The sequence below is a fragment of the Centroberyx gerrardi genome, chromosome 5, assembly GCF_048128805.1.
Source record: "Centroberyx gerrardi isolate f3 chromosome 5, fCenGer3.hap1.cur.20231027, whole genome shotgun sequence".
NCBI lineage: Eukaryota > Metazoa > Chordata > Actinopteri > Beryciformes > Berycidae > Centroberyx > Centroberyx gerrardi.
This window is the reverse complement of record NC_136001.1, coordinates 17,148,514-17,168,416: the sequence shown is the minus strand read 5'-3', so window position 1 is coordinate 17,168,416 and position 19,903 is coordinate 17,148,514. Positions and strand designations below refer to the sequence as shown.

General features: G+C 43.0%; 2 protein-coding genes across 2 annotated transcripts; both read right to left on the bottom strand.

Annotated features, from left to right (window-relative positions):
* Positions 1-9,002: 9,002 nt before the first annotated feature.
* On the bottom strand, positions 9,003-11,635 carry hyal1 (hyaluronidase 1). Its single transcript, XM_071895241.2, has 4 exons — positions 11,536-11,635; positions 10,322-11,235; positions 10,133-10,222; positions 9,003-10,020 (listed from the first exon to the last, which is right to left on the bottom strand). Exons 2-4 carry the CDS (start codon positions 11,231-11,233, stop codon positions 9,694-9,696), a joined length of 1,329 nt encoding a protein of 442 aa, XP_071751342.1. The 5' UTR covers positions 11,234-11,235; positions 11,536-11,635; the 3' UTR covers positions 9,003-9,693.
* Positions 11,636-12,350: 715 nt separating this feature from the next.
* Positions 12,351-16,999, bottom strand: hyal2a (hyaluronidase 2a). The gene is made up of 4 exons (XM_071895219.2): positions 16,758-16,999; positions 15,285-16,260; positions 14,633-14,722; positions 12,351-13,547 (listed from the first exon to the last, which is right to left on the bottom strand). Exons 2-4 carry the CDS (start codon positions 16,212-16,214, stop codon positions 13,155-13,157), a joined length of 1,413 nt encoding a protein of 470 aa, XP_071751320.1. The 5' UTR covers positions 16,215-16,260; positions 16,758-16,999; the 3' UTR covers positions 12,351-13,154.
* Between the last annotated feature and the right edge of the window lie 2,904 nt (positions 17,000-19,903).

Below are 19,903 nucleotides of genomic sequence, written 5' to 3'. Positions count from 1 at the left end.
CTTATTTTTCGCCTCCGCCTCTTCCTTTCTTCTTCCACAACCAAAAGACCAAGGGCTGACAACGCCAGTGCCATTTGCAACTTCTTATCAGACATAAGGTATGGAGAGTTATTTCCCCTCACGCAGGCGCAGAACGTACGTGCTAGTTGGCCGTTGGCTGTAGTCTTTGCGGTGTGTTCAAGTGCAACTTTTTGGACCAGACGCAGGCGACGTGAGGCGACGCAACAGTCGGCCTTCGTCGCCGCTGGTTCTTTGAAGTCGGTTTGGTGTGTCAGGGCCTTAACGTTACCACCACAGCCAAGAACAAAGCCGTTTTATCAGCTATTTCACGGTTGCCAACACATCACATCAACATCGCCATATTTCTTAATATCAAATGAAAAAATGCTGCACACTAATCTACACTTTCCCAAAGCCAAACAACCAAATCAAAACTGCTTTTATCTACTATTTCATGTACTACGTCAACATCACAACATCACCAACATCAAATTATGAAACCGCCGTCCACCAATCAATGCTTTCTCAAAGCCAAAAACGACAGGCTAGCAACATCACCATGTTAGCCTGCTGAATAAGTAAGCTAACGTTAAATAATGTTGACTCACCACCGGTGGACTCTTCGGCGAAGTTCTCGATGATCTTGCAGTGATGTTAACTTTAGTGTTAGTCCAGTTTTAGAGAGATAGGCTACTAAAACACGGTCCTGTGACATATTGTTATTGTACAGATGTGTAGGCTAAACAAACACAGATCCTGTCTACAGGCCCACGGCGCGTGTTGAATTCAGTTCAACTCAATGCAAAAGTTAAAGTCTACACGGCAGCAGAAGACGTGTTATCAAGTTACTGTAGTGTTTACGAGTTTGGAGTTTGAAGTATGCCATTGTGGGAAACACTGCATCTCTTAGCCACAGACGCCCTCTAGAGGCCATCTGACAAACCGTTGGCTGCCTGCCTGTCTGACCTGAAGATGCCTCTTGACGCGCCTCCCATTCGGATGACGTTCGTATCTTTTTAAGACGCAATATTCGTGCATTCCAAATGATGTGCTCGTATTCGTTTACATCTTTATTACTTCACAGGTAAATAGAACTGTGCATCATCATCAGCATAGTAATAAAGAGGAATATTATCTCTATGCTAACCCAGTGCACTCTATGCACTCATTAATTTGCTGTCCACGGGCCACTCGATGCTACTCATTCATTGACTGAGACTTTCTCATTGAATATTGTGAGAAAGAGCTTCCCAAAGCTACAATTAAATTGATGAATAACCCACAACAAATGAGGCTATTGTAAACTGTCAAAATAATAAGAACTTCTTATGCACATTGTAAAAGCTTCATCATACATTTTTCTAGCAATTACATAATGTCAATTTACAGTGGTCAGTTGTAGAATTTATCAATGGTAAATAAATTACAGATGTTCACTCCAATCACAGCAATGTCAGTTATGTCTGCTCGCATTCATTTAGTGAGACAGATTATATAAATCACGCTGAAAACAAGGAAATATTGGTGAAAATGTTGACCGGGCAAACTGCCACACACTATATAAACTGGAAGATTTGTTACTGGCTTGACTTACAGAGGAATACCACTAAATTTTTAAGAGTTCCCATATGGTCTATAAGACAAAGGCGCGCTTTACAAAGAAGCATCACAACAAGCAATATGGTAAACATGCAAAGACACAGCAGTAACAATCATGAAACCTTAATACAGCACACACAAACGAATAACACAAGCACACATAGCGCAATACAAGAAAGGCAACAGGTCAAAAACATGAACAACTAACCCAACAAGTCAACAACCTTGGAACCAAAACACACACAGGTGATGTTGTCAAGATGTACAGTCAAGGGCAGCTCCATAGATATTGACTGGGAGGCCTAATATAATGTTTGTTTGACCTTGTTGACTTATTTATTACTGAAGCTACAAATCATTGACATGACATACATGAAACATAACGAAGGGGCAGAACAAACCTTATTGATTCCAACAGTTTTAGGTTCAGTAATATAAATTTAACTGTCTTATGGCATTGGAATTAAATATTTAAGCCCTAAAGGTTTTTACCCTTTAAAATACCCAGTGCATCTGGATTACCTGTGATTATAAACTGATATTTTACATAAGTACATCCCCCTTTTTTCTTTTCAACCTCTCTGTCTTTTATGTGCCATTCTTATTGTAAAATATCAGGTTTCTCCAGACAGAAAAGCTATGTCGCAATTCTGAGGTGAGAAATCCCATTATTTTTGCTTGACTGAGTTCACCTGTTAGGGAATAATTTCACCATAATCATCAGTAGGAAATAAAAGATGGGTTGCCAGATTGAGACATCAGGCTCTGTGTTGATAACATAAGAGAGAATTCAAAGAGGACTCCACTGGAGGATAGAAAAGGAGGAGGAGGAGGGGTGAAAATTCTCCACTACATTCATTTTAGAGGGTTTAATCTTAATTTGGTGGTGTGGTGGTTACACTGTAGGGTGCCAATGCCTATATAAATGAGTTATTCATGTACTTAACTGTACCTACAGCTACACCCACACAAGCCCCACTGCCAACTGGTAAGAGTGCGTTCATTCCAACCACAGTCCCCATCTAGGCCGGTTTTCCACATTAAGCATGGACTATGACTAAAACTTATCCTCAATGGAAATCTTCCCCTGAATAAATATGTGCAGAACAAGGCATATGGGTTACCAGCTAGAGTGCCTCCTGTTTAATTATTCCTGCCCTGTTGCTCCACCCAAAAGGGAGAATCTAAATACAGTTTGCTAGCTATCAGCAGTCAAGAGCTGTTTTACACTGTCTGCTATCAACCCACTGATATCAAGAGATGCTGAGTTTCACTGAGCTACAAAAAACACTCATAGGTTGAACCAAACTGCTTCAAGTGCAAGTGTAGCTGTGGTCAAGGGCAAACAGTCAATAACCAGAGCCGCCCCTTTAAATGTCAGTTGTCTTGGAAACAGGTGCAGAAATGGGGGATTTGGATGGTGGCTGAGCAACCTGGGAGCCACCATTTAGCAACGCCCAAGAACAACAGCATGCCGAGAGAATGTCACCCTCCGGAGCCACGCTGCTCCACTGAAGCACTGAAAGCTGCAATTTAAGCAGACTGGGTGTTAAGAGGACCATGAAAAACAAGCAACAAATAGACCACCTAATGTGATGCTCTGTGATATTCTTCATCTTTAGTATAATTGAGGAAAAATAACTATTACTACTAACCCAAATAACTCACATAACAGTGTAAATTGAATGGTTCTTTGAAAATGACAGACTGTTTGAGTGGCAAAGTATTCCCACAGTTGATTTTATTTCTTTACCCACTAATATCTTGGAATATTTAAAAAATGGATGAGTAAACTACAATGATGATACAGTACAATTAATGTTTAATTCTTTGCAATCAGTTTCAGATTGTGAAATTCTGGCACAGAACTTGCATTTATCTTTAATGTGTTTACACTGGCTACACTGGCTTACACTGGTTTATATTTTAGAGCTTAGTATAACCCATACGCTCTGGGTTCAGTCCATCAACATCAAATTCCAATTTTATTACCATACAGTCTGAAGACGCAGCATTCATCGGTTTAAGGAATAATTGGGGGGAAAATGCAGACTTCTGACCTCGCCCAGAAATTCTGACAGGAAACATGCACCTTTGTAGACTTTGCCAGTATTCACAGTCTTGCTCAGTAGATAACGCCAATCACTACTGCCCCCTGCTGTGCAAATAAATGCTAACCAGGGTGCCGTCACAATCCTCAGAACTTCTTGACCTAGTAATGGCTGGTACTTGTACATTTTTGGAAGATAATCTGTATGTCACAGACTGTGACAGCATCACATAACACACTCTAAACACTTTGTTTTTGCCATGTCGTGCCTGTTTCTCTACTTAACGGTACCCAACTGTTGTTATCATCCATATGCCCAGAAAAATGGCTAAGATGGAAGAAAATGTCTCTAGAGTCATTTTTTGAAATGCAGCATGGTTTATGTAACATGGATCTCCATTTGTCTATCTAAGCTGACATCAAGGATACCCTCTGATCTCTGTGGTTTAAGTAAGGAGCTGACATTGTCAGTTTCATAACTCATGACCCACAGTGACAGATACCCATGTCAGCACTTCCACAAACAGATCTGCCTCTAACACCGCCTACCTCATCCTTCTTTTCTTCCACCATCTCTCTCATATCCTACTCTCATACCACACACACACACACCACAGCTCAAAAAGCACATAAAAGCTGCTGAAACATCTCACATACAGAAGGGTTTCTAGAAAGACTGTGACTTTTCTGTGCCATGTTTCTTCACATCCTCATTCCTCTGCTCCCAAACGCAGAGTGACCCGGCTCCTATTCTCCAGCCACAGTTGATTAATTGGGGGCAGGGAGATGCAGATACAGCGGGACAGATCAGATCCCTGAAACTTTGCGGAGTGGTGTGCGGACGGCATGCCGTAGTGCTGGTGTTGCTGAACTGTGGAGGCAAGATAGCCGGTGGGCATGACTTGGATGGGGACCTTTCAAATCCAATCGCATCGCCTTGGTCCCCGTCCCAGCCCGGCCACGCTATCAGAGCAGATAACGTGCTCCAGTAAAGGTTACGACTCACCATGACATTTCTGTTGAGACCAAGCAATCCAAGATTCCTGGACTAATCTTGAATTCATGTAAGTGTGTGTTACAGTGTGTGTGTGTGCGTCTGTGTGTGTGTGTTTGCCTGCGTGTGCATTTGTGCATGCGCGTGGGTGGGTTTGTGTGTGTGTGTGTGTGTGTGTGTGTGTGTGTGTGCGTATAGGCCTCACACTCAGCAGTTCATAATAAAAGGTTATGGAATAAAGAGAAAGAGTGGTAAATCAAAAGAGGAGGAATGGACAGTCGATTAAGATAGTGAAATAGGAACCATGAATCCCATTATAGCACATTCTGCCTTTATGAATTTTAGGTTCAAATGGCTGCATTGGGATGATCATAGACCAGAACTCTTTCTAGGGGCGGCAAATGACTTGGCTATTCAATTTTTTTACTGCTCTTATTTATAAACATACTATATGGAAGTGGAATAGTCCATGAAAGTAACATCTGTGCTCCTTTCCATTACAGAGACAAGTTTATTCATTGCTCCTTTAAAGACAATTTTCCCTGAGAGTCATGTTTGGAGGAGCTGAGTGTTAATAAAAATGCAAGGCATGCTGGATCTTCCACAATGAAATCAGTAATGATAAGAAGGCAACCGTTTCAGTGCATTATAGATTTGTAAAAAAAACAAAAAAACACATCCAACTCTCTATTTCCCTCTGGTGCCTAGTAAGGTAAGATCAGTTTGTTCTTTTTCACAATTTCAGCTGAGTTCTATCACCTTAAACTAATTTCTCTCACGCGGAAATATCAAAACAACAATCTCCTCCATGTCTCTATTCTACTTTTGTGTGTACATACGTGTGTGTGCGTGTGTCTATGTGTGTGTGTGTTCTTGTAAACATGTGAGTCTATTCCTTTGGAAACAAGTGTCAGGATTTAGTTCAAACCACAAACCTCTTTTTAAAGATTGCAGCTCTCAAACATTTACAATCATTTTCACTCTAAATGCCGCTGACCTCATTACCTGTTTGCTTGACATTAATATTCAGGAACTGTTTAACCATGGCAAACAAAACAAACACTGCGATATGTGACAGTCATCTTCCAGCTGCCTGTTGACCATGACAGCTATCACATAAACACGTAGTTTAATAACCTTAATAGAAACAGTCAAGCTCAACATCCACTAGACAACAATCAGAGATGGCACACAACGACAAGGCTTCTGCATTACAGGCCTACATGGAGATTGGGATCTACAGTGCAGAGAGTATGAGGCAGATAAGACCCCTCCCACTCCCAACCGCATCTATCACTCCTGACGTTCAAACTTTGTCAAAAAATTACAAATCACTATTGGTATTCTGCGTTAGATTGAATCTGGTATCCAATCAGTATTTACCCTGCTGAGGTGACCAGTGTGTCACTCCGCTCCTCCTTTGTGCCACCGCAGAGTCTCCACTCTCCACTCTCTCTCAAAAGCATTTTTCTTCTGAGATCCACTTCATTACCCAGACTAATATGGAGCAAAATGTTTATTCAAATGAGCCTAGATCAAATCCAGTAAAACGAATGAGAAAAATGCTGAAATGGATTATTTGCTCGCAAAGAGAAATCATATTTGAATTAATTACAAAATGGAGGGGCATGGGGGTTGAAAAAATGCTTAGTCTCCTTCTATTTCCTTAGTTATTTTCTTATTCCTTTGCATTTGTTTATTCTCATCATCCATTACCGCCCAATGTCATCGATTTATGTCCATGAAAACAGAGAATAATTATATTTTATCAGGATCAACGTGACAACGAGAACCATTGCGAGCAATTGATTGGCCATTGCTTAGAGGAGATGCCACATTGTGAGCATTTGATTGGCCACTACTAGAGGAAAGACTTTCTTTTAGCAATTGATTGGGCAGTGTAATTTTCCACCTGAATGGCTACCAGACACACACCGTTATTGTGTGACTTTGGTAGAAGCCACCTTTGTGTACGTGTGTGTGTGTGTGTGTGTGTGTGTGTGTGTGTGAGCATGTGAGTGTGCGTCTCAGTTGCCTTTGCTGTAAAATGGTATTCTGTGAGCTCTGATGGGGTCTGGCGGGGTGGGGGTGGAGGTTGAGTGCAGTGCTGCCCATCGCAGGATAAGTCACATGTGACAGTCTGTCAGGTCACCTCTCATCAGGATGCATACAGCAGAGAAAGCAAATCCTCAACAGCAACACACGCACACAACCCCTCCATACACGCGGACACAAAGCACACACACGCGCACAACCATGTGCAAACACAAGGTGATCGGCAGCTTTCACACTGCACCCCTAAGATTTTGTACAAAGGTGGCACTCATTTATGTGCAACTACATTGAATATCGGCAACCCGCCTGCATCCAACCATGGGGCTGATATGACATGTACTCCTGCAGGATGCGGTCTGTCTGCCACTCACAGTGGCTCTGCCAGTTGAGAAACAGCCTCTAAGTGGAGAGTGCAATCAGAGCTCCATCTCCAAAGAAATAGGACGCTGTGACCTCTCTCACACCCCGCCTTTTTCCTTTTCACTTTCACTCCCTGCCTCCTGGCACTGATTTCATTTACTTACATTTCATGCAGACGTGATAAAAGGAGTGTCAAAGACCACTTTGCATGACAGTTTTCACAGCCGCTTCACTCACAATCGGTTGCTGTTAAAATACTATGTAACTCCAGCGCACAAAGAAGCAGCTGCTGTTTAACTTGCCAAATACATATAGTATGAACGATCACATAGTGCTTATTTTCATACTTTTAAAATCTTATGACAAAAAGTAATACACAAATGGATTGCCAGCTGGACGTCAGGCTAAATGCACGGGAAGGATCCTACATGAAACAGCCTAATCAATGAGCACCACCACGGCTTCAGTAACATATACATAAATCATGTATACAAGTGCATCAGATCTCTATGAAACCTGATCAGAGAGTTGACTCTTTTGAAGGACACAGACAGAGAGCGTGACAAAACAGTTATTAAACCAAGAGCGAGCGAGACGATCTCTAGACCGAGCAGCAGGGAAAGGGGAGACGTGACCATGGAGGGGTGACAGAGCGAGACGCCAAAATGAAGAAACGTGGAGATGAGAGGATAGAGAAATAGAGGGGCTGCTGGACCTGACAGGGGTTAGAGGAAAAGAGCGGCCCGCTAGCTTTGGGAGTTGGCTGTTTTCAACGCACGCCAGATAAACAGATCAGAACCGGCCTCTTTTTAAGACTTATCTACCTGTGAAGGTCAGCAGGACAGCATGGCAGAATAAGCACATATAGAGGAAGACTTGAGAGCAGAAATGATCTTTAACATTTGTATTGATAGTCTTATAGGATATAGGATTGTTTAACACAAGGGAAGTTATTATGAAATCGATTGGCAGTACTGTTGTTTGAACAGGGACACTGATATTTCAAAATCAGTAACAGCGCCTTAGCCAATATCCTTCCGAATCATTGCAGCCTCATTTTCTGAACTTCTTGCCATTATCTTTCTGTCCTCTCAATCACACCCTATTTTGTGTATTTTAAAAACAACAACGCATCTCTTCTCTTTGTTTTGGACAGAGGGAATTGATGATTTTACGCTGCTGGGGTAAAGAAAATAACAATCCAATGAAAACAGTGACAAGTGATGTTGAATGTCAATCAGTATGAAAAGCAGCCATTGAAATATAGTTTCAAATGATTAGAGGCCACACTAGTTTTAACTGTGTTGTTTTTCATCTTCCTGCCATCATGAAGTAATTACATATCTTATAGGCAAAAATAGTGCCTTCAACATTGGCACTGAATTTTGCCATTGGTGTTTGAAAACCACTTGGACAGTTTGTCTGGTTCAGAAAATTGCACAGTCTACACAGAACAAAATTATGTTTTAAAAAAAAAACCCTACAAAACAACAAGACTTTAGATATCTCTTCACAGCTTTCAAAAAAGCTCCTATCTCTTCCTCATTTCCTCACAATCCAGCAAGTAATGATAAAGAAGGAAGCAGGAAACAGCAGGCCTTCTGGGAGTCTGTTCTTCCAGTCCGCCCATCCTCGGGGGAGAGAGGAGGGAAATTACTATCAACTACACCAGTTTGGAGCAGCAGTGGCTATCAGATAAGACGGCGTTGTACACGCCGCTCGTAAATCAATCAAGGTCACCTCATGTTCCCTTACTCTCTTTGGTTCTGTGTTAGCTGGTTTAAGTCATCGTCACAATCCAGCTCATAGAAAGTTGGGGTGTAAAATGATCAGAATTTGACTTATTCAGCCATAGTATTCTTTTCGCTCTATATTTATTTATTTGACTCATCTTCTGACTGCTAACCCCCCATGCCGAAGCTCTGAGGTGCTGTGACCTTGGTGCCTTTCCTCTGGTTAGCTATCCCACATTACCATCTGGTGGTCAGAAACACACAACAAACACATCTTTAATGTCTGTATGTCTTGGCCAAAGCGTGAAACTATTTTTATAACAAATGAACAGTAAGCAGTTTTTATTTGAAAATTAAAATCCCCAAATTATGTTATTACAACATTACGCTACTGTAGGTACTGTAGGTAGTTTTGAGTTGCTTTCTGGTAATGGCAAAAAACAAAGGGTTAAAGTTTTTGAGTCACAGTGCATCATTGTTGCACCATTTCATTAAACAATACATTCTTCATTTATTACAATACATTCATAATAATTAGAAATTAATACCTGCAAATACTGTAGACTGGGGATTTAAATGTATTATTCACTGAAACAAGCAACATTAACGCTCAATAAAAACGGGGAACACAAACTCAAATTGAGACATACTCTGACACTGACTATTGTAAAACTCCAAACACAGAAAATCACCACATGGTAATAAAAAAACAAACCTTAGGCACTCCTGCAGATAACTAGCTCTGGGCCAAACTAGTGTAAACATCTATCTCTGAAGGTTTAATTTAACACTGAATCACAGATTTTACTGCTACATCTTTGACCAACACTGTCTTTGGACTGCTGAAAAATTGTGAGCTCTTTGTTTTTGTGGACCTTTTGCCCCTCCTCATGAGAGGGACTTCATCCCTGCAGTGGTTCAGAGCAGCTCTCTCCACCCCACCCAGGGTAACACTTGCACTGAAACTCAGACTTCATGTGCATCACCTGATGTGGCCTCATCTGTCCCAGCACCCTGTAGTCCTGCCCTCCTCCTGCCTTCTTCTCAGACGTCACTTTCCAGACAGCAGGGTCAAGGTGGAGGTACGCCCGCGAGTTAGGATTTCTCCTCTGGCATCTTCCCTTGGAGGAACACACCGTCTGGCCGCAAAGAGTGGCTGCTGATGTTACATTCACCAGGTAATGGCCCAGAGTCTCATCGATGTAGGCTTTGATGGCACCACAAGTAGCCTAAGTAATAGCAGAAAACACACAGTAGATGGTAACCCAATCAAAATAAGCATGTTTTTACGCAAATTGTTACACATGATGGAGAAGTAATTCAAAAGGTTGTTTATTGTACCTTAGATTTGGCGAAGGCATGGTCCCCCCAGAGTACTACACCTGCAGATCCTAAAGCAGCACTCTCTCCTATGGTGTAGACCAGGTGCTCCTGTAAGAGGCGAAACAAGAGGAGGGCAGGATGATTCAGCCAAACTCATAACAATCCCACGCCCTCGCACTGCACGCCACTTCAACGGCCGCTACTTGCCTGAGAGAGGAAATCTAGTGTGTAGGTGTAGACGATGCGAGCATATGGGAACACGGGGGGGGTGGAGGGAGCCACCTGCGCCGCTGCTCTCGCGGCCTCCAGGATGCGGTGACGAGCGTACAGGAGGACTTGGCTGCCGAGCCCACGCAAGTCCAGGCTGAGGTAGATGTCAGGATACAGAGCGGAGGAGACGTTCCACAGCCAGAACAGCTCGTCGTTCCTCTTCCTCTCCACGGGCGGACACTCCCCCGTGTAGTTGACACTTTTTTCACTGTAGTAATTGTAGCAGTTGGGGAAACCGTAGTAACCCCACAGCCCCTCTGGTCTCTCCTCCTGCCCCAATCTCAACGTCTGCTCCATGAATTCCCTCCCGGCTTCCTCAAACTCCTTGCGGGCAGCAGCATCTATCTGGGCCGGGCTCCAGTCTGGATGCCTGGACCTCACTAGTGCCTTGGACGCCTCCCGGTACACCTGCTTACTGTCCCAGTTTCTCTCCCATACTGGTCTCCAGCTTTCCCAGTCCACCACAGCCAGGCCCTGGAAGTCCCTGTCTGGGATCCCGGCGCGGATGTTTTCAGCAGCAGCTCTGAGGTGCTGATCAACACTGGCGTTCTGCGGCACCCCGCCGTTAACAGGCTCCCCTTGGTCGGAGTACCTGGGATACAGGCCGATTTTATCCGAGTAAAAGATGGTTATGTTTTCACCCATGAAGCTTTGGTTCTGGTTCTGGACAATGCTGAACACCCCCAGGTCCAGGTCCACACCGTACAGAGAGAGGCAACTGGAAGTGGGGGCGTTCCACACGGTGAGGAAAGGCACCTGGGAGAAGGGGGATGTTTCATACTGCAGCCCGGAAACAAGACGGATCACATTTAGGCACAGCAGCACCACAGGGTGAACAGGGGAACTCATACCTGCAGAAAAGGGAAGGACACCACTGCCAATGCAATTTTGAGAGGACATAATGCTAGACTGTGCTTAACTTTTTCACAAAGCTTTTTTTTTTAAGTTATGAGGAAACGTTTTTCAGAATCTGTAGGGTAGGCTATACTGAGTAATGATGTAAACGATTTTCGTTTTTGGACAAAAAGTGATGTTTTCTTGATTGGACTTTTTTGTATGAATAGCTTCCATGATTTCCCTGATCATCTAAACAAGTACTGGTATATAATATAATTTAGTCGAAATGACAATATTAAGCATGACTAACTTACCTATTTTACTATTGGAAGCAGATGACAACTTTGGTTTGTGTGCTTTGATCTGAGCGTGTTGGGAAAGACTAGCCCCAGTCTCATGATCTGACTGCCTCGAAAGCCTCGAAAAGGGAAGGAAGCAATGGAAAACAGAAGTGCGGACAGGATTTCTAACGACCAATCAAAACAGGCAAGGCGGATACTTTTAGGAGCAGTCGGATTTAAAGATACAGGCAGTTTGTAACGTCCCATCCATCTTTTTTAACGCAGGAATAGTTCTCAAATAATTTTGAAGAAAGAAAAAATATTTACAGTTATCCTGGAAAGTGCGTTCTTAATGTAGCCTATACTAGTCTAAGCAGCTGTCAGGCAAGCCATAATGAATCTTCCTCCTCCAAATTTAAATGAATGCCTCGCTCAAGTCTTAAAAGTAGTAAAAAATAACTCTTGGCTTAAGGGCACCCTACAATTACATGGGGAGGGGGTATGGGGCGGCAGCAGGCAAAATATGTCCCTCCCTGAGGACCAGCTGGCTCTACCTCCTCTTAGTGACAATAGTAACATGTTTTTCCCCAAGTGAGATTGAAGAGAAACTTTCTCTTGGCTGCAAACAGCAGCACTTTATCTATTATATTTACTTTAGTCTTATTTAGTCTCTGAAAAACACTTTCCAACATCCCATTACCTGCTGTTGGCTCATGTCCATCACAGAATTGTCCTCCTCCCATCTCCCTTGGTTCCTACCGACTGTTCAGTAAAGCAACAATATATCTACAAAATTTACATAAGCAGACCAAATGAAATTGTGTTTATTTACTTTGACATAACATACCTTACACAGAGAGGTCATAATAAAAGTGAAAGCTAATCATGGGACACAAAAAGTGTCAGCAATTTGTTTTACAGTTGGAAGATACCAAGATTGAAATGTTTTTGCATCTACAGTCAAAGTGCTGCTGAAATATGAGACACACATATATATATTTTTTTATCATAAATGGAGCAGGGTATTAAAACTTTTTGAGAGTAGTAGTAGTCATGTTTTGGACATACAATTAAGAAAATATAGAAAACGTGTAAAAGTACATTCAAATAAATAGTAATACTGTAATTGCCTCCATTAAAAACATCAGATGTCAGAGAGAGGTCATGGTGAGGAGGCCAGGCACTACAACTATATTGTGCTATTACCAGATTTAAGTGCATCAATTCCATTTTCAATACAGCTACTGACATACATCGACTCATTCATCATACACGCAGTCATAGTATGTGTCCACATCACCAACACATTTCCATGAAACATTCCCCCTATGTGAAACATGGGAATATGACACCTTTAGAAACAGTGACTGATGGTAGGAGGGAGAGGAAACAGAGAGCAAAATGTAAACAAAGTTATTTCCAGCAAGCCCTCCGTTGTATGAAAAAATGAAAACGCATGAGCAACTGTAACTCTGCAATTTCCACAGTGTTTCTCCTAGAAATTTCACTTGTTGTCATCCATAGACTCGCCAAACTTTACAGCAATCAAAAGAACAAAAAAAGGCCAACCCTCCCCAAAAAATCCCACCCTGTAATCTCTTATGCTCCTATATTTTGACATACAAAATGCTGCCATGTCTATGCATAGTACATTAACAGATGAGGAGAGAGATAATCAATAAAATCGCACATTGCACTGCTGATGCCACGGCTTGAGGTGCTATCCCCCTTTGCTGCAGGTGGTCTCTCTGATTGCAGCCCTCTCCCTGGTACCCGCTGTAGCACTGGCACTGAAACTCCATTTGAAAACCCATCTTCTCTGCTTCGCCAAGCTCACCGGTGACTGTCAACTTGTCACTCTGACTGATGACACTGTGGGTGAGGGGGCTCAGATGTAAGTAAACATCGCTGTCAGGATTCCTGCGCAGACAGCGGCCGTGAGAACCACACAAGGTCTGGCTGCATAGCTCCGCTGCCGTGGAGACGTTCAGCAGGTATTTACCCAGCGGACCCCGCAGATACTCATTCAGTTGGGAGCAGCTGGCCTGGAGGGAGAAAAGCCCAAATACACAAGTGATTACTCACCCAGGTTGCGAAGTCAAGGCAGAGATTAAATACCAAAACTGCTCATGTTTGTATTCAGACTTGTCTTTGTCTCGGGTAGCTGCGGTCATGAGGTTCAGACTTGTGACTTGTTCAGCAGTATTTTGGAGGAAAGCACAATAGTTTTCTGTGTAGGCCCTAATCTAGAACAAGTTTTGGATATCAATTTTAGATATGAATTTAGTTTCTTCATAATAATCAAAATCTCAGTGAATTACTTTCATTCTTATGATTTCCAAATGACACACACACACACACACACACACACACACACACACACACAAACACACACACACACACACACACACACACACACACACACCTAGTCTATTAAACGCTGTAATTTCCTGTGTTGATTCAGCACAAACTGTATGAAAACATGTAACAAGCCATGTGGGTCAATACGTAGGCCTACATCACATAGCTAAAGTCCCTATAGCCTAAGTTATGAAGTTGAATTTCTCTTAACTGGCTAGAAGCAGTGCAGAAAACACATCTATTTCTGCCAAAGACTATGGTGATAAATTAAAATAAAACATATTCTCACAGTATTCATACTCCAATGGTAGTCCAGGCATATGAAGCATAAAGTCTAGGCCATTTCCTTCAGGCAAGAGTAAATCTGCCAAAGCCATTTTCTTGTTTGTTTGTTTGTTTCAAAAGGGATGTATTGAAACTACCACTCCCCAAAAACTTGGCATGACAGCAGACAGGCACTGCAGATGGCTGATTTCAAGATTTTGGATGCACCGCCCAAAATAAAAGTTAAGTACGTCCGCAGCCCAATTATTAATATGAATACCTTCCAATGCATATTTCCTGGCTTCTCTGAAGAACTCACACATGTGACTTAAGTCAACTAACTGTGAATTGGAGCCTTAAGGAATGAGTGTTAATGATCATGTGACTGACAACAGCAGCAGGTCAAAAACTCACATGAGGTGATAAACTGTCAACCATTTGTGAGGTTTGAATGACTGCTTAATATACAGTATTAGTTTCATAATTACAGTGTGTAGATACTTACGTTGGTGCCTGCATAAGCCGCTTCTCCCCATAGGATAATTCCAGCTGCACCCAAAGCCACACTCTCCCCGATGGTGGAGACTAGGTCAATCTGTAAATAGATGACACAACACTTTAGCCTTTCAGATTCCAAACAGTGCAGGTCAAACCAGGTGCGCATGCACTTCAAGTCACTGTGAATGTCGTTTATAGATGGTCAAATAGTTAGTGGGGCATAAGCCATGTGAAGTTAGCAGCTCTTATCTGTTCATTCTCCCATAAGGAAATACTCTATAGGGTGTTAGCGAGATCTGTAACTTGACCAACACCCATCCTGCCCACTCCACACAAATGAGTGGTACTGGGGTCTCTGTCTGCTAATAGGACAGGAAAGGACTGTGGTTGCAGATAAGGAAGCAGAGAGCCTGGCCTCCATGTAACATGCACTGAACAGAGAGAGAAAGAGGTGAGTGGGAGCTGAATGTTTGAGCCACACTGTGATCGGGAGTGAATCTAGACACAAAGAAGATTTTGAGAAAAAAATGCATATCCTGTGCTTCCCCGGTGGAATTCTTAGTATTAAACACGGCTGACACTTGTTTGGAACACACTACTCATTTTATAATTCACCAGAATGTTATATATGCAATATGAAAAGGTAAAAGAAGAGTCACCTCTGTCAGCACTTCCAGGGAGTTGGCGTAGGTGGGCCGGGTGTACACAAAGACAGGACGTGCCAACCCATCTCCGGACGATGCCAGACGCATCCCCTCCTTCACGCGGTTCCGGACAAACTGGCGTCCGGAGGCTGAGGAGCGCAGCACGGTGCCCATGTAGACCGAGGGGAACAGGGCCGTGCTCTCGGTCCACAGCCACTTCAGCTGCTCATTGCGGGCCACCTCCACATCGGGACAGCGGCCTGTGTAGTTCTCCAGAGTGCGCCTGTAGTCGTGGTTGTAGCAGTCTGGGAACAGGTAGAACCCCCACAGCTGGTTGGGCCTCAGGTTTTTGGCATGCTTCAGCGTCTCCAGCATGAACTTGCGAGCGGACATCTCAAACTCCTGCTGGGCCACTTTTCCCACCCGCTCCGGGGGCCAAGTTGGGTTCTTTTGGCTCACCAACTGGCGAGACCGGCTGCGGTACACATCCTTGGTGTCCCAGTTGCGTATCCAGAGCGGGCGCCACTCCTCCCAGTCAATGACAGCCAGACCCTTGGCCCCTGGCTCACGTATATACCTCTGCACACCTTCCGGCATCTTCTCCAGGTGCTGGGCGAGGCTGGCCGCCTGCGGCAGCCCACCATTCACCACAGTGCCATCTGGCTCATAGTGGGGGTACAAGCCCAAGCGGTCCTTATAGAAGATGGTGAGGTTCTGTTTAACAAAGCCCTCATTGGGTGAGGCCACAATCTGGAACTGGTCCAGCTGAAAACGAATACTATGACGTGGGAAACAGTCCTCGGTCGGGGCATTCCAGGCGAGGAGCAGAGGCTTTTGAGAGTAAAGTGGCCATCTCGTGGGTTTCAGTTCCAGTGCACAGAGGCAGTCCCACAGCAGTATAATCAGCAGCAGTACTTTCCAGTCACAATGAGTCCAGTACAACATGTCTCCGGATGTGAATTCACAGAAAGGACAGTCACTCTCTGCTCTCCTGACACAATTCAAGGGGGAGATTGGAATTTAGTTTGGCCCCATAATAACTGGCAGTCACAAGAATATTAATTACTAATGTAAACATTTCAAAAGGTCATTTTAACTTAGAAATGACTACATATAGTATACAAGATATTCACTAATGAGCAATAGAGAGAGGTCAGTAAACAAATCTGGGGCCTTCAGCCTATTTATACTGACATAGACTAAGGGGGTTTGGAGGGCAGATTAATAATAACAGTGATTTACTTAAACAAAAATTTAATTGGTGGACACTTTTATCAAAACCGTCTAACACTACTACGTGTGCAGAGATCTATGGGTCACCCCAGTGGGAATTTAACACCTAAACATGTCCATGTGTTAACATAAAATAAATTCACTTAACATGTTTTTTTTTTTTTTTAGCACGTCTTAGTTTTGGAATGAAACAACAAAACAATGAGCAGCAACAAGTTACTTCGCATCACTCCCTGTGTAGTTAGAGAAACTTACCTTTATTGGCAGACTGAGGAAGCATTCCCAAAAAACAGAAGCCTGATAGTTCAAGCCACGTTTTGTGTTTCCTCAAAACAAATAGGAAAAATTCTAAATGAACATAGTTTTGGGAGTAAGAAACGGACGACGGAGAAAGATCACAACGACATGCGTATAGTTGATCACTATCTTACAACTTCCCCATTTGGTCTCCCTGCGGTCTGTAAAGTTACCCCCTGCGATGTTGTCAGTTGCAACTCGCCTACACTCTGAGTGCCAAACCATTTCAGGATGTTCCATTCAGAGGGGAAAGGGGGGAGTGGCGAAATAAAACTGAACGACTTCACTGGCCGTAGGCGTGTCTAATTTGTTTCAGCGACATGTATCTTCACCTCGAACTTATGTAAAAACTTCAGGTATGAGTTTTGTGACTCCACTTAGATCTCTTGGTCGGTTTTAGTTGTACTTTCGAGACTTTCACTTCACATGGACCGTTACAGCACTGAATGAATCAGTCCAAGAAGTTTACCACTGAAACGGATACAGTAGGGCAATGTCAAGATTCATGGGAGGTCATAGGAGGCTAGTATGCCACATCCCTAAAAATAAGATCATGCCCACAAATGACCACTGTTACGGTGACCTTTCAGATAGACTGCAATCTGATATGTGAAAGAAATGACGTGTAGAAATCAGTTCACTTTGCAAATATAACATCATTCCTCCTTCAACTCCTTCAGCCACTTGGTCCCAAGACTCCTTGTGGACGATACAAATCCAACTCTTTTGCTTATGCAGCATGCACTAATTCCACAAAAGCTACATTATGTTAGTTCACTGGATCAGAGGCAGCAGCAGCAGACTCTCAGCACGCTTCGGACACTGGGCACAGGCATCTGGCATGCAGATGTCACTGCTTGGGGCATGTGATGACAGTCATTGGCAATGGCTCAGTGAAGTAACCAAGTACCACATGCTGTCCTGCTGCCAAGTACAGCAGATAGAACAGTGCAGAGTGGGCTTGAGGCATGAGGAGTAATCGTGACATGGGCATGCCACGGGTAGAAACGGGGAGAGGTCATGCACTGACATTCACAAAATTTAAGAATGTGTTTTGGAAATGCTTTGGAGAAACAGGAAACCCCACTGTTACAAAAAAGTGTCACTCTGTCATCGCTTCTGAAACAAAGCTGGGGCTGTGGCTTCTGGCTACAGTGTGTGGAGGAGTTTTGTAAAGAGTGGTGTTGCTCTAAAAAGTTAGCTGGACTTTTCCTTTACAGATACATGTGAGGTGAAGGATGTCGGAGCACGTGATGGGGGGGGGGGGAAGTGAGATGTTTTCCTGTGTCAAAGTCTGTTCCGCTGTTTGTTCTCCAAGCTCTGCTGACTCACCTGCCCATGTCATCGGTTTCTCACTCTCTCTCGCTCTCTCCGTCTCTCTGAGTGTTTTAGGAAAATGTAGGGAGTGAATTACCAGTGTGAATGAGGGGGGAGGGAAGGGAACAAAGGAATGGCCGGTTTCCCTCTAGCCTCTGCTTCCCTTTGACCTCTGGCTCCTGAACATTACATCAGCAGTAGTCAGGCAGTAATCAGGAAGCGAAAACAATGGCAGGGAACTGGAAACACACCCTTCAAGAATTGCAATGCATTCAGGTTATCTTGTAAACCGGGATGCTGGGAATTTAATCGGGACAACTGAGTTTTACCTTGACACAAACTGGGAAGTGTCACTTGAATATGGAATACTAAATCATTCAAAAAGGTGTACTTGTACACTTAGGTTTGTGCTTGTAAACTTAGTTTTGCAAGTTTGTACCTTCAGGTCCGTGGTTGTAAGCTTAATTTTGCAAGGTTGTACATTCAGGTGCAAAATTAAGCTTGCAACTACGGACCTGAAGGTACAAACTTGCAAAATTAAGCTTGCAACTACGGACCTGAAGGTACAAACTTGCAAAACTAAGTTTACAAGCACAAACCTAAGTGTACAAGTACACCTTTTTGAATGATTGAGTATTCCATACTTGAACAGCCAAGTCCTAACTGCAAGTCTTAACTGCATTTAACAACTTGGGATGTGTAACTGACCTTTCACCTTCTTTATTGGGTGGCAAGATCGCAAAAAACAAAACACCATGAATCAGTTTATTGATGCTACAGTGATTCTTTAAATATGTTGTGTAATACAGCTCAGCTTGCTACCTTGGATCTCATTTACCCTTAGCAAAACAAGTACCAAAACGCTGTTAACTTGAATATACAAGTTATGTGGTAAATTAACAAGTGTGTGAAGAATACCTGAATGTGCCATGAGGCCCCAAAAATGCAGAACAAAAAACAGACACAGATACTGTGTCTTACATTGGCTGGTATACCTGTTTCACTGCAGCTTTTAGCACCTGAATATATCTAAATGTGGTTTCAGGTCGTATGGTTTCAGGTTCTACTTTAGCATTTTCCACCTTTCATGCATCAAGACACTAGTGCCTCACTCTAATTTCCCCCAAAAGTGTTTTTTTCTGAGCAGTTGTGATAGTTTAACATTATTTGTTCTCTCAGGTAGTCATTTTTTGGTGTTGGTGAACCATGTACACTGTGTATGCTCACACTATGCCACACAAAAAAGTGCCATAATCTAAAAAAAATTCTTTAAAGAGGTGCATTTCTATAAAATAGGCCACAATAACTACTTCTGTTTCACTTAAAACAGTTATGTTAGATGTATCCTGAGAAAACAATGCACAACACTGGACAACGGATACACTTTGACTTCATTTGACTTCAACACAAATCTTAACTGTTCTGCACAATGTTATATTTATGAAGTTCATAAATTTGTGTGGTTTTACTAGAAGCTTCCTTTTAATGCAGACAGGATTCTTAACAAAACATCAAAGACCAATGGAGAGGAAATACATCAAAGCGACTGACCTCTTGCCCCCAAACACACCCAACCGCATTCCACACGATTACAGAGACCAGAGGATGCCTGCAAACTGAAGCCCTACCCATTTCTTATGTGGCTTTTGTCAATTATACATTGAAACAGACTTATATTGCCCTGAAAAATTAGATACTATACCAATTGGCAACACCAGCATATACTTAAGTTACAGTTTTCACCGCAAACACAGTATTTCTTTTCTGAAAACAGCCTCCTTGCATAG

Excerpts from the sequence above, each read along its gene's own strand:
- hyal1 (XM_071895241.2), bottom strand. The coding sequence starts at position 11,233 with ATGAGTTCCCCTGTTCACCCTGTGGTGCTGCTGTGCCTAAATGTGATC. Across the intron at positions 10,223-10,321 it reads CACTAGATTTCCTCTCTCAG|GAGCACCTGGTCTACACCAT; the intron begins GCAAGTAGCGGC and ends CGCCTCTTACAG. Across the intron at positions 10,021-10,132 it reads ATGCCTTCGCCAAATCTAAG|GCTACTTGTGGTGCCATCAA; the intron begins GTACAATAAACA and ends GCTATTACTTAG.
- hyal2a (XM_071895219.2), bottom strand. The coding sequence starts at position 16,214 with ATGTTGTACTGGACTCATTGTGACTGGAAAGTACTGCTGCTGATTATA. Across the intron at positions 14,723-15,284 it reads CCCTGGAAGTGCTGACAGAG|ATTGACCTAGTCTCCACCAT; the intron begins GTGACTCTTCTT and ends ATCTATTTACAG. Across the intron at positions 13,548-14,632 it reads CGGCTTATGCAGGCACCAAC|GCCAGCTGCTCCCAACTGAA; the intron begins GTAAGTATCTAC and ends TTCTCCCTCCAG.